The sequence below is a fragment of the Arachis duranensis genome, chromosome 2, assembly GCF_000817695.3.
Source record: "Arachis duranensis cultivar V14167 chromosome 2, aradu.V14167.gnm2.J7QH, whole genome shotgun sequence".
NCBI classification, from domain to species: Eukaryota; Viridiplantae; Streptophyta; class Magnoliopsida; order Fabales; family Fabaceae; genus Arachis; species Arachis duranensis.
In genome coordinates, this window is record NC_029773.3 from 68739097 (window position 1) to 68754115 (window position 15019).

The 15019-nt window shown below is 35.7% G+C and overlaps 2 protein-coding genes and 1 long non-coding RNA gene across 3 annotated transcripts; 1 reads left to right on the forward strand and 2 right to left on the reverse strand.

The window, feature by feature from the left end:
• Positions 1-5933: 5933 nt before the first annotated feature.
• LOC107474792 (uncharacterized) lies at positions 5934-6995 on the reverse strand. Its single transcript, XM_016094431.1, has one exon. The coding sequence runs from the start codon at positions 6993-6995 to the stop codon at positions 5934-5936; it is 1062 nt and encodes a 353-aa protein (XP_015949917.1).
• Positions 6996-7407: 412 nt separating this feature from the next.
• LOC107474782 (cytochrome b5) lies at positions 7408-9556 on the forward strand. The gene is made up of 4 exons (XM_016094419.3): positions 7408-7548; positions 7656-7770; positions 8940-9006; positions 9105-9556. Exons 2-4 carry the CDS (start codon positions 7693-7695, stop codon positions 9353-9355), a joined length of 396 nt encoding a protein of 131 aa, XP_015949905.1. The 5' UTR covers positions 7408-7548; positions 7656-7692; the 3' UTR covers positions 9356-9556.
• Positions 9557-11128: 1572 nt separating this feature from the next.
• Positions 11129-13290, reverse strand: LOC127744845 (uncharacterized). The gene is made up of 2 exons (XR_008006018.1): positions 12921-13290; positions 11129-11485 (listed from the first exon to the last, which is right to left on the reverse strand). It is a non-coding gene; the product is annotated as an uncharacterized LOC127744845 (long non-coding RNA).
• Positions 13291-15019: the final 1729 nt, after the last annotated feature.

The following is a 15019-nucleotide window of genomic DNA, read 5'->3' on the forward strand; positions in this document are numbered from 1 at the left end:
TTTATTCCTTCATCGGGCTTCTAGTGTATTATATTCTTTAATTATATATTACTATATGAGATTTAGAATTGTCATGATGCGCTATTGTCCTTTTCTTTACGGCTAGAAGTAAGGTTTAAGGTGATAGGGTGTTACATTTTCTAGTTCTTCTTTTCAGGACTTAGGTGCTGTATAGAGTTCTGAAGGGCCCCTTTCATTAAGAACTTCATGGATAATTGGGTCAATTACATCAACATTCATGCAACCTTCTGATTCATTAGGGTATGGACTCCTCAGATTGGTGGCCTTGCATTCCTCTCTAGGATTAGTCATTGTGTCACTTGGAGAGGAATTTGCTTGCTTCTCTGCCAATTACTTAGCAATTTGTCCCAACTACAGCTCTAAACTTTTGATGGATATTTCTTGATTTCTAAAGTTTGTTCTTGTTTCTTGCATGAATTATTGAGTTTCTTGAACAAACTTAGCAGTTATCTCACATTCTTTTGTAGGAATTTGCACTACTTCTTTGGGGAGGAATTTGCTTGTTTCTCTACTACTTGCTTGGCAATTAACTCCAATTGCTTCTCCAAATTGTTGAAGGAGATTTTTTTTTGAAGTTTGTTCTTATTTTTTGCATGAAATCTTGAATTTCTTGAACAAACTCTTGAGTAGATTGAGACAAACTTTCTACGACAAGCTCAAAAGAATTTTGTAGTTGCATTAGCTCCACCTGCTGTTGGTGGAAGAAACTAAGGCACCTTTGTCCTTCGCCAAACCAATCATCATCATGATAATTCCTTTGTCTGAGGGGATAGGGGTTATTCCCCAATTTTAAAGAATATCCCATGTGTGTTCCTCCGTAAAAATCGTAGACAGGGGTTTGTAAAACATGCAATTGTTCTACTTTTGTTGTGAGTAAGAAAACTTGTTGAAGCATGCGCTAGTTGAGTGCGAAGATTGTGTTTATGAGATCCATTGTTTTCTTATATACAAACACCAAACTTTATTAAAAAGTACCATGTAAAAAAAAAGAAGAACGGAGAAAAAATATATCAAAAAAATATATTTTTGAAATATCAATGAGAAGAAAAATAATAATAAAAGAAAATAAACAAATTAAAATAAAATAAAATAAAATAAAGGATCTAATTTAGTAATTCAACCCAACGTATGATGTCAATTTCAATTAATTCTCAGCAACGATGCTAAAAATTTGATGAGTGAAAAGTGAAGCTCACAGATACCGGCAAGTGCACCAGATCGTTCAAGTAATACTTAGAAAAAGGACACATATTAAGATTATAAAATAATAAATTTTTATTAAAAATATAAAAAATTAAAGTTTCTAATGTATTTATTTTACATTCATTAAATAAAAATATTTAAAACTTTTTACCAATGTTAAATTTATTATGTGTTCTAAGGGTACATATTAGCTAGAATTTGGATATTTTAAATTTTGAGTTTTTATTTTAGAGGATAAAATGTGATTTCTTTTTTCTTTTTCTCAAAGATAGATATTATTTTATTATTATAAAATAATAATGTTTCCATAAGGAAGTACAAAAAAAGTTGGGTATTCCCAATTATCACCAAATGTGATTGGAAGACAAATAGCTTAAGAAAGAGTAAAGTAAGAATAAAGAGAAATTATTAGCATTCATCAGGTATAGCTATTGAGTTCACGCACTAGATTGTTGGCTTCTTGCACTATCTCTGACGGTGCTTATTAGCTTCTCAAAGACACACCTATTCCTTACTTTCCAAGTGCTCCAACACAGCGCTGTGATGAAGAGGATCTTTTGTCTACCTTCAATTTGAGCCCCTGCCCAAGATAAGGCTCGTTGCCACCAATTGATGAAGGTCTCCTCTTCTCTCTGCTATAAGTCAGGGGTTATTAAGCTTAGACTCCAGATTGTTGAAGACAGATGGCATTGGAACAAGGCATGAGAAATTGATTCATCTTTCAGCATACATCTTGGGCAAGTGGCGGAGGTGGATGCAAACCAGCTATGGATTTGTTGCAAAACCGGAAGCTTTTCATGAAGACTCTTCCATAAAAAAATCTTAATTTTATGAGGTAATTTCAATTCCCAAATGCTATTTCATACTTTGTTATTTTGTATGTTCTGAGGCATCAATGAAGTAGGAGAATGAAAGAACTCATAAGCAACTTTGTATCCTGAGCCAACTTCGTATATACCAGATTTTGTCCAGCACCAATTAACTTCATCCTCCTACTCTGTTGGTTTGATGGAAAAAATTTTATTGCATATATCAACTGAAAAAAATTGACTCAATCAGGTTTCTGTTCCAACTTAGTAGCGCACTAACATAATACACTTACAGATTCGGTGGGATTGTGACTGCAGCTTGAGGGACATTAAAGGGCAATGGTGGTGGGAGCCAGGGATCATGGAAGATGCGGACATTAGCACCAGAGCCTATTTTCCATAACAAGTCTTTCTCAATCACCTTGCGGCCTTCAAGAACACTTCTCCAGCCCCACGGCGATATGCTTCCTACCTCTACATATAAGAAATCTGTATATCTGAAATATTTAGCTTTGAACATTCTTGACAGTGTAGAATTAGGGTATTTCATTAGACGCCAACATTGCTTGCCCAATAAGGCCAAATTTTGTGCCCTTAGGTCTTTGATCCCAATCATCATCTTTCTTCAGTCTCGTTATTGTGTCCCATTTAATCCAAATCATTCTTCATTCTGCGTCTTTTTTACCCCACCAAAATTACGAGAGCATGCTATGAATCTTAGTTAACAGCGTATCTGGGAGCTTGAAACAAGAGAGTGTGTAAATAGGAATCGCTTCCCCCACTGCTCTCAATAGCGTGTGCCTACCACCTAAGGACAATATGTTAGGAAATTATTTAATTTCCTAACTTATTTGTGGGCAATACATATATCAATTATAATTACAAATGATGCTATTTCAAATTAAATGACTTATATAATGATGATCTCATTTATTGTTATAAATGCTAATTGAATAAGTCATTATTACTTTTAATTTGGAATTAAATGAGAATAAAACCGGATATTATCTTTTGTTCTTTAGATAATTATCTTTTTGGATTTTAGATATATTATTTTTTGGGCTTTAGATACTATTTTATTTGGGCTTTAGGGTTTAATGGGTGTCATGCTCAAATATAAATAGACCTTCAGGGTTTCGGTTCCAATATACCAAAGCCGCCTTTGTTGCTCTTTCCCCATCAAAAGAGTTATAGTTCAGCCGCCTATGAATATAGAAGGCTTTGGTTGAGGAAGATCGAAAGAACCACAAGATCCAAATTCTTCCAATCATAATTCATGTTTATGAATTCAGGTACGCTTCCGCACTATAATATTTTTGGTGATTCAATATGGATGATCTGGGTTATGGAAATTAATTTATTCCAACACAATAAACTTCTTTTCCAACCCATAATCCTCTTCTGAACTTTATCCTTGATAGCTCCAAAGGTTGCTTTCTTTGATTTCTGAACTATGGAGGGCAGCCCCAAGTATTTGTCTTGGGCTCCGATATGTTCAATATTTCGTGTCTGTCCAATTGCTAGTCTTGTGTTCTGAGGTGTGTTGTGACTGAAAAAGATGACCGACTTGTTCAAATTGACTTTTTGCCCACTGAAGCCATCGTAGATCTCTAGCAATTCAAAATGCTTTGGCTTGTATTAAGTGAGCCCTTGCAAAAAAGGATTGAATCATCAGCAAACAAAAGGTGATTAACTGTTTGGCATCTCCGATTAACTTGAACTCCTTGAATTAATCTGTTTTGCTCTGCCTTGTGTAGCAAGAAGGAAAGCCCTTCCACAGAAAAAGGAAATAGATATGGAGATAGGGGGTCACCCTGTCGGATGCCCCTATTTGGTCTAAAGTAGCTAAAAGGTTGCCCTTCCACAACAACAGAGTAAGAAACAGTCGTTACCAATTCCTTAGTCCACTTAATCCATTTAGCATCAAAGCCCATCTTTTCCATGATGTACCATAAGAAGTGCCATTCAACCCTATCATAAGTCTTACTCATATCTAGTTTAATAGCCATCTCATGATCTGCTCTACTTCTCTTATTTTTCAAATAGTGCATACATTCGTGGGCAATTAGAATATTATCTGAAATGAGTCTACCTTTGAGAAAAGCACTCTGATTTGAGCTTATGATTTTATTCATAATACCTTGTAGTTGGTGCACCATAACTTTTGAAATAATTTTATACATAACTGAGGACAAACTAATTGGTCGTACCTGAGTCATGTCACTGGCATCTGGCACCTTTGGAATCAAACAAATTTGAGTATGGTTGAAACTTTTTAGAATTCTGCCACTGTGAAAGAAATTTCGCACTGTCTTAAAAAGGTCACCTCCAACTATATCCCAGAAAAAGTGAAAAAACTTAGCTGTAAACCCGTCATCACCAGGAGCACTCTGAGCATGAACACCGAACGTAGCTCTTTTGACCTCATCCATAGTTACTGACCTTTGAAGCCTACGGTTCATGGAAGTTGTAACCTTAGGCTCCAAATCCTCCAAATATGGATTCGGATCAACCGAACAAGAAGAAGTAAAAATATCGTAGAAGTAGTCTTCAGCTACCTTTGCAATATCCTCTGGTTTCGACGCAATCTCATTGTTCCTCCCAACTAATCTCCAAATTTTGTTCCTTTGCACCCTTGATTGAAATTTCTGGTGAAAGAATCTGGTGTTCTGATCTCCTTCTTTTAGCCATTTGACTCTAGATTTTTCTCTCCAATAGCTCTCTTCTTTTATATATGCTAGCTCCAACTTCTCTTCCAATTTGGTAATCTTCTCTCCCCCATTGATTCCAGCCACCCGCAGCTCCTCTAGGCTAGCTTGAAGGTCCTCAATTTCTTTTCGAGAGTTTGCTTTGTGAGTTATCTGCCATTGAACTAATCTATATCTACATTCTTTCAACTTTTAGGCCAAGGAGAACATAGCCGAGCCTACTACTTCCATTTTTCACACTTCGCTGACAATTTTTTTGACATCATCTTCTCCACACCAACGTTCCTAGTATTTAAAATGCCTTTTACTATGCCAGGATTGAGGTTCAGTTTCCATCAAGATAGGAGCATGATCCGAGCCTAATTTTGTGAACCTGTGCACCACTGCATTCGGAAACTTCAGCTTCCATCCCATCCCTACTAAATAGTGATCAAGCCTCTTCTTCACCAAATCCTCTCCTTGTCTTCAGTTTGTCCACGTGAAAGGCCGCCCCCACCATTTCAATATCCACTAATTCGTTGCTATTAATAAAATTAATGAATGTTGCAATGGTAGTTGCTGATTTTTTGCCTCTACCTTCCTTTTCTGCTTGACTTATCATAGCATTAAAATCTCCCGCTATTACCACTTTTCCTTCCAGTTGTTGACTCATTGTTGTAAGCTCCTCAAACTGTAAGGCTCGAATTTGTTCCGAACATCTCAAATGAACACCAATGAACGTCCATACCCCATTGTTTTCGAACTCCTTAACTTTAGCTGCTACAAAGAATTCCCCGCTGTTTATAATTTGAACATTGATGTTGTCCTTCCAAGCTAACGCAAGTCCTCCTGCCATTCCTGATGGGTTAACAATATGCCAGTTTTCATAGCTGCATGCCTGAAGTTTTGCTTCCACCTCGAGATTGGTTCTTTGTTTCCCTTATGAACACAATCTCGGGGGAGTGAGATTTACATATCCCTTTTAGGGTGTGAATTGTCAGGGGTCTCCCTAAACTCCGACAATTCCAAACTATAGTTCTCATGGCGCCTTGGGTACCATTTGTAGGCTGGCACCCTCCACCCCCTGTTCAACTGCATTTTCATCCTCTGTTCTTGCTTTCTTTGTAGATCCTTCAACTATACCACTCATCAACCTTTTTTTGGATCCAGCTTTAGTATCCAACCCTCCAGCGCCTTGTCTTGCTAATTTTTTCTACTTCCTGCCTTTCTCTGTTGTGAGAAATTGCCCAATAGTGAATTGCATAGGTTTTCCTTTATCCTCCTTGGCATTGGATTGACCAACTATGATAAGCGCCATGCATTCTGTTCTAGAGTTGGCTGATTGAGGTGACTCAGGTGCTGCCTTGTTGCTAGCGTTTTGTCGTTTCAAACTTTGTTCCTCCTCTTGCATTGACATCCTTGCAAATTCCTCCAATAAGCAGTTTAAGACCGGCTTTTTCTTACGTTGAGTAGCCTTATTTTGATTTTGGGCTGAGTTGTTGAATGTTCTTTCTCTTTCAGAGTTAATTCGTATTCCCACTTGGCTGGCTTTAACCCATTCTCCAATGTCATCCTCTTTTACCCTATCACTCTCTGTGTCCTTCAGCAGATCATGGCAGTTTTTCACCTCGTGCCCCAATTTTGCGCAGTAGGTATAGAACTTTCCAAGTCTCTTGTAGCGCAATGCCACCTCTACCTCCTTTTTATTAGGTCCTACAACAATTAACTGATCCCTCACTTTCTTGGTAGCTTCAATATTGATCTTGGCCTTTACAATCCTAGTTTCTCTGCCTCTCATCTGAAATTTACCTACCTCTAACACTGTGCCCAGCCTCTCTCCCAATTTACGTCCAACTTCGAGGGTTTTAAACGATTCTAGCAAACCCCAAAATTGAACCCAAACTGAAAAATTGGAAACAATCTCTTCATCACTGTTCTGATCTTCCTTCCATCTCTTGATATGGAGCACGTAATCCTTGAATAGCCATGGAGAACCACGTTCAACATGCAAGACATCCACCTCTTTATTAAAAAAGAATTGGAAGTAATTGTCCCCTTTGTCACTCACGCTAAATTCCTCTAGATTTTTCCATATAGCCTTTAAAGCATTCTCCATGGTTCCAACTGAGAAGGTTTTGGAAGCAAAGAATCTGCCATAGAGACTATTGGAGCAAGCGTTTATACCTTCTGATATGTCTGCCTCTTCCAGCAGAATCACATTCCTACCTCGGCTGTCTTCCTCAGTCCGATCTTCATCACTCCTTGCCTCAGTCATGCAGATTACATAGATTATCTTTGTCGAACTAGTAGTCAGAGATTTGTGTTAAATTGAATTGATGTTGACAGTGTAGTCTTGACGGTAGCAAAGATTCTGTTAAAAATTCTAACAGAGCACTAGAAAACCCTAAAAAAGCACTTGTACTCCCATGTACTTTCAATAACATAAACTTGATAAGATGTGATTTCTTACTCTTGAATCGTTTTTTTCTCATATTTTTTTTAATCTTACTTATAGAATAAATAGAGAAAGATTATACTTTACCTTCTAAAGTGAAATTCAAATTTAGAGAATACAAATCCTATTGGCTAAATCCTAATAATTATTACAAAAATTCTTTTACTAGTAGTTTTCTGAAAAAAAAAATTGTCACGTGTAGGTGGGTTGGTGTGACAAAGCCATTCCAGAATTCCACCCTCACCAACCCCAATTACAATCATCAACCAAAAACCAACCAACCAACAAAAACCCATTGCTACTTATTCCTCACCAACTACTCTCCAAGTCCTTCATTCAAAATTCCAAAGCCTCCCACCCATTTGATTAACAGGTAATCTTTTTTTTTTTCCCTTACTCTTTCTCAACCTTTTCTTCTTTTCAACACACATAGCACATGGTATCATATTATTACAACCGTTTTCTTCTTGCTTTCCTTAGGCACACGCCCCCAACAACAACAAGAAGATAAACAATAATGGGTAAGGTTTTTACTTTGGCTGATGTTTCTTCCCACAACCACCGCAAAGATTGCTGGCTCGTCATTCATGGCAAGGTAACTCCCCTAAATTTTTGCATAGGTGTGAAGTTGGTTTGGTTATGGCTTTTGAATCCAAAGACGATGGCTTTTTGGTTTTTCCTTGATGGGTTCTTGATATTATCGAGGTTCATTTTGTGATTCTTGCGTTTTGTGTTGATTTTTTTTTTTGGGGGGGGGGGGGGGGGTCTTTGTGATTTTCAAAGAGATTCTAGTGTTTTTTGGCTTTTACTATCTGATTTGATTTGATTTGGCTTGGTTTGACCATAGAAGATTCAGTTTGACTAGGAGAGATTCACATTGTTTTTGGTTATCCATTTGTGTTTTTTCTCGAATTCTTTTTGCTGGAAACTTGGATCGAGGACTGGGATTTGTTAGATCTATTTAATTGATGGAATTTGTTCTGAACTTCTGATTGATGGATCTATCCAATATATTGGTGCATTTTTGAAGATTGCAGAAATTTTAACTGTGGATTTGTTTAGTATTGTTTTTGCTGTCGGACAGTGTTATTTGAAGGATATCAAGTGCTTTGGAAGAACTAATTGTTCCTGTAATTAGTAGATGATAAAAGAAGCCTAAGCTTGAACTTCATCCATTCACTGATTGTTGATTTTAATTGTTTGAATGCAATTTTTATGTTTTCTTTTTTAAAGAAAAATTTGTTTCCAAACTACTGCTTTTGAATTGGTGATTTCATTTTGTACCCAGCTTTTTTTTTTTTTATCAGACTATATAAATAATAAATAAATAAATTGGTACCATTCTACATGTAATGTTCATGATGAATTACTAGCTACTAGCTAGAAACGTGTTAAACATGCTTTCAGTGACTTTATTTTGCTAAACCTTGACATTGTCTTTTTGGATGTCCTGATTATCTGATTTTAATTTCTTTTTCCATTGAAATACTGTCATAAGAGCAAAGATCAAGGTGTTATCACTTGGTTTATGCTAGGGAGTATTAACTATTAATTTATGTGCCTGTCGGTCCGTTGTGCCATTTCTGGAATTGAGCATTTCATTTGAGATAATTTGGAGAGATCTTGTGTGTTGGAGAGTATCGAAAACAATCTAAACAATGTAAAGTGCTATCTTGGATCTTAGTTTATTTAGATCCATGTTCTGATTTGGTGGCTTCTTTAGAATTTGTTCCTTTTTACTAACTTTGGCTCTTTTGGAAACAGGTTTATGATGTGACCAAGTTCTTAGAGGACCACCCTGGTGGGGATGAAGTCCTGTTGTCTTCCACAGGTACCAAATTTGTTTTGTGATGTCGTTTGATGTAATCTTGCATACAAGAATTTCTCATCCTTTCCTCGTGGTCTTACCAAATTGTGATGCATATGCAGGGAAAGATGCGTCTAATGATTTCGACGATATTGGTCACAGCACCAGCGCCGTGGCGATGATGGATGAGTTCTACATCGGAGAAATCGATTCATCAACCATTCCATCCAAGGTTAAGTACACTCCCCCAAAACAACCTCACTACAACCAGGACAAGACGCCACAGTTTGTCATCAAGCTTCTCCAGTTCCTAATTCCTCTGCTCATCTTGGGTTTGGCCGTCGGAATTCGCTTCTACACCAAATCATCATGATCATTTTAACTGCAATAATATGTTAGTGTTGAGAGATTGATTATATGAGGGACTGCAAGGATATGTCGTTTCTATCTTATATACCAAGTTATGTTGCACTTGTCTTGTTTTTGTCTAAGTAATTTGGTGCTAGAAAATATTGTCTTTCTCTGTCATTGACATTTCTGCAGGAAGAGTTTTATGGAGTTTAAAACTTTGAAACATCGGGTGATTCTCAATAATTGTTTTATAAATTATAACATTCTTCTGTTGAAAAGAATCTTACAGTATTAGGTTTCATTTTCTTGGTATTACTTGGGATATTTGACTTTTCTATAGTACATGGAGGTATACAAGATAATAAGAAAGTAAAGACTAATTAATTTTTATTTAATTATTTTTTTTGAAAACAGATTCTTATGATACTATTATTTTTAGTTTTTGAAAGGGAAAAAAGAGTTGGTTTTTAATATCTTAAATCATTTTTAAAATTATATAAATGTGAAAAATTATTTTTAATCAAAATGTGAGTATTTTATTAATTATAAAGAAGTAATTTTTGTTTCGAAAAATGATTTAGTGTACAATAAAAAAACATCCTTGGTGTGTCGATAAGCAAGAAGAGTTACAAGTTTTTTTTTTAATTCTGTAATCCATTTTAATGGTGGAAACAAGCTATAGATCAAGGTTGAGCTTGACCTTAAAATGTGTCTAACATTTTTCAACATTATGGAATGAACTTGACAATTTTTATTTATTTATTTATTTTTGGGTAGTGAAACGGGACTCTCTCGATAAGCCTAACCTTCATTTTCACCTAACACGGCCTAACAGGGGTAGCGTAGTGGAATTATCCAACAAATAAAGGAAAATGGCTCAATAGGTAGGGATATTTTTGGCAATTTGAATTTTAAATACAATTCTCCTAACTCCACTCCTGAGACTTGATACTAAATGCACTTCGTGGCTGGAAAGAACCTTTGGCCTTGGGTTCCAATTTTGTAGGTTGTTGGATTTAACCTCTTACGATTCTTTGATCCAATCTTAGCATTGAGTAAGGCTATCTCGGAACCCAATGCCGGAGAATTCTTCCCAGAGAAAAAGCATATTAGAAACCCTTTAATCCTAGTTGGTAAGGTTTTCTTTTTTCTTTTAATTTTTGAATTCCGTGTTTTCTATTGTGTATATTGTATGATCTAGGTTGGATTTCATGCGTTCAACTTCATTCTTCACATTTCTCGTGCATCTGCACCTCCTTTAATTTTTTTTCTTAATTTATGTATCTGATCCTTTGTTCCTTTGTTTTCCATTTTTTTTTACTGAAATAAAGTAAATGCATTGGTGTGAAAGAATTATTTGATGTATTTGGAGCACAGGGAATTGCTATAAACTATGTATGATTTTTGAATTAGGATCCAACCCTCTGTTTTAACTTTTAAGTGTCCCCTTTTTTGGGTGAAATATGGCTTGTCTCTTATTATTGAGTAATAATCTACGGAGAATCGGAGATAGTGGTTCTTTGTACAAAGATTGCAAAAGGAGCTAATTATGACATGCTTTTAACCCACTGAGAACAATGCATTTTTGCAAAGGATACTAGATAACTTAGTAGGACTTACAACCATCTTGCGGGACATTTAAGTACGTTTGATTTGTATTTTCATTTTCAATGTTTTTTGTTTTTTAATTTTATAAAACAAAGGCGAAAATAATAAAATTGTTTTTATTTTAACCAGTTTTTTTCAAAAAATTCTAAAAATAAAAAACACTGAAAATAAAAACAAAAAATAAAAATACAAACTAAATATATTCTTAGTTTTTTGAATTTTGAAGGGGGGAGGGGGTTTGAGCAATGTGAAGTTTTCATTCCTTTCACCAATGTGATGTCTTCTTTTGACTTACCCGAGCCGATAGTACATAAAAATGATAAAATAATAGATTGGTAAAATTTCCCTCATAACATAGGTATGTTCTTAATAAGTGATATCTATTGAATTGTCTTCATGTTGGATCAACAGTTGTCTTTCGTGGTGATTCTAGTAGAGGACTTGCTTGTGCAGACAGTGATAATTGTCTATTTACATCAATGCCTTCTCCTGTTTCTTTTTTGGATTGTGCCCAAAGTACTCTGTAAATCTGATGATCAAGGTTCTGAAAATCGAACCGGTCATTGAACCGCTTTAGTTACTGATTTACTGGTTCATAGATTCAATTGGTTTGACTGTGATTGAACCGAAAAAATCGTTTTATAATAAAATAAAAAATAAAATATAAATAAACACATTAAAATATAATTATAGTCTAATATAAATATACAATGCACAAGTTAAAGATAGAAAATATTGTCTTAATGTAGCTGAGTCAAAAAGTAAAACAAATTGATAGTATTGCACAACAAACACAACAGGACCTGAAACAAAAACACAATAGCTGAAACAAAAAAAATCCAGCACAGAGGAGGGGCAGCAAGTTGGCAGAGATCGAGAGCAGGGACGGTGCAACCAAACAATGAACAAAACTCAAAAAACTTTGAATCAGTAACATAGTGCAAATTCAAGAAACTTTAATAAAATTTAACTATACAAACAGACAATAAAGCAGTAATAGAGTTATAAATCTAAAATTTATCATCAAATATAATCAGTGAGCAAAGCCAATCAATCAAGCATTGACTGGGCATTCGAGAAAAAGAAAGAATAAAAAAGAACATTTAAATCACAGCAACAACACAATAACACCAATTGAAACATTTAAAAAAAAAGCAACCAAAAAGAATATCTAAAAATCACCAAGGTTGAAAACAATAATTTGATCTCAACGAATTAAAAGCTAAGCTTCCAGGAAAGTCAAGAATACCCAAACCAAAGAACCTCCAATCACAGCTTAAACCAAAACTCAGAATCCCCTCAAATTGAAGCAGCAAGCAACTTAAAAATCAAAGAACCAAAAAATAATAGATCAACGAATTAAAAGCTAAGCTTCCAGGAAAGTGAAGAATACCCAAACCAAAGAACCTTCAATCACAGCTTAAACCAAAATTCAGAATCCCCTTAAATTGAAGCAGCAAGTAACTTGAAAATCAAAGAACCAAAAAATAATTTTCAAATAAAAGATTCAGATCACCAATCCTAACCAAAAATAAAATCAAATTCCAATAACAAAGAAATCTAGAAGCCTAGGAAGAGGGGGAACAGCAAAATTTCAGCACAATTTTAACAAAGATTAACCATCTTTTTTCAAAAATTAACCAAAAAATACAATAACAATACAATGTCACAACAATCCAATAGCCTTAGGTGTTTGTTAGTTGATACTCTCATCCATACTTAAAAATCACCAGCAATCCAATAACAATACAATCCAATTACAATATCACAGTAACCCACAGCAACTCACTCCAACTCAGTAATCTCAAGTCTCAACAGTCAAAATTATTCAACAATTATTCAATTCAGTAACAAGTCCATAGATTAACTAACAACAATTATTCTACAATTATTCAACCCAGTAACAACAGCAAGGTTCACAGACTAACTAACAAGTAACAACAATTATTCAACAATTATAGTTTTAAAAAAATTAATACCTAGAACTAAATGCTAGAACAAAGCAGCGCAGATTAGCAGCAAGAAAGGAACAGGGCACGACCGAAGGACTGACGCAGTGGAACAGAACTGGCGACGGCAGGACAGTGGCTGCGCGACAGAGGCAGGAGGCTAGGCCGGTGACAGTGGTTTCGAAGCGATGGAGGAGAACGACGTTGCGACGGTGGCTTTAAAGCTCCAAGTTGCGATGGTGGCGGTTGCTTGCCGGTGGCGAGACGGAAGTGAAGGAGGAGCTCAATGACGATGAGAGGAAGGGTGATGGCCTGATGGGAGTGCTGCGCTTGTTTGCCGTTTTGGAGAGTCAGGGTTGGGAGTGGGCCATTTTGAAGAGTTAGGGTTGGGAGTGGGACGTTGGGTGTTAGGGAGTTCCTCAATCCAAATGGCAGCATTTTGAAGAAATTCAAAAAACCGGCCGAATCGCAGTTTGGTTCGACCAACCGATTCCCAGCCGGTTTGACGGTTCATAACATTGAAAAGTAAATTAAAACCATAAAGTAGTAACACTAAAATTGATACTTGTATGGCTAAAGAAATAAATAAAAAATACTCTCAAAAATATGTCACAATATTTTTATTATTAAATGTAAAAATTTATTTTTTTATATAATTTTTATATGATATATATATATATAACAGATAGATAATAGATAATAAATTTCATAAATAATATCATTAATTCACATTTACAATCAAAATAAAAATAAAAATATAAGAATTTTTTATATTTTTTTTACCCAAATGGTATTCCCCAACCCGACAGGTTAAGGACTAATCCGTCGCGGATCTGAGCTCCATTTAAGGGTCTGCCGCTGGCCAATAAGTTGTTGCATGCATAAAGGTGGGTTCGAACTCCCGACACTTGCTTAAGCGGACGAGTGAGTTGACCACTCAACCAACCCAAGTTGGTTTAATTTTTTTATATATTATTTTTTTTGTTTACCCAAACGATATCCCCCAACCCGACAGGTTAAGGACTAATCCGTCGCAGATCTGAGCTTCATTTAAGGGTCTGCCGCTGGCCAATGGATTGCTGCATGCACAAGGCGGGGTTTGAACTCCCGACACTTGCTTAAGCGGACGAGTGAGCTGACCACTCGACCAACCCAAATTGGTTTTATATTATAATCATGCTAGTGTTTGCTTCGAAAATGGGCCAATACAAATGAAATTCGCTGTTATGGGATAAAAAATGGGCCGAAATCACCGACTGCATCTAGAAGAACAAGAAAGCAGGGGTTAGGGTAAGGAATTTGAGGAAAAAAGAATAGTTTTTTGGTAAATTCCAAAAGAAGCTGCAGAGGGCACCTTGTTAGACACAGGGGGGCGAATTCTCTGCAGCTTAGACACGTTCTGATTATGCACATGTATTTTGGTAGGGGCTCTTTGACTTGTTGCACTTTTTTTTTCTACACTCAACTAAAGAAATCAAGCATTCCATTCCGTGGAAATTAATTAAAGAATGAAAGTAAAAATGGTGTTGTTGCATGGAGTGTAATCCATAAATTGTTCTCATATATTGTTGTATGGAGCGTAATCCATAAATGTAGATCTGTAAATCTCAGTAATCTGTAAAATGCAGGTTACATTTTGAGTGCACTTGAAAATGACAGAGTTGCATGCAGATTTCAAAACGTAACATGCGTTTGGCAGAGAAGCAGGTTGAAGTCTCGAAACGTGTCCTATTTTCTGCATGTAGGCAATGACTGAACGTGTTGACCACTTGGAACTTTTAAAATGCAAGTTGCGTTTGACAGCATTCATGAGCAAAACGCAAATTACGTTTGGCAGGCTCTCAGATTGTATGAACGACACGTGTTAGAAGAGAGTGGTGATGAAGTCTATAAAACTGAAATTGAAACTGAAAGCAAAATGCAAGAAGCAAAGGTAGAAGAGGTGAAAGGGTTTTGGGATTTTAAGTTGCAAGGTTTTACAGAAAATTTGTGAGAGGAAGAAGAAAAGTAGAAAATTTAAGGTAAATATTATAAAACAAAAAATGGTTTTTAATTTGACTAAACGTAAAGAACACATTATTGAATACTTGAATCATTCTCAATGAGTAAGTAATTTTTTTAATATATAT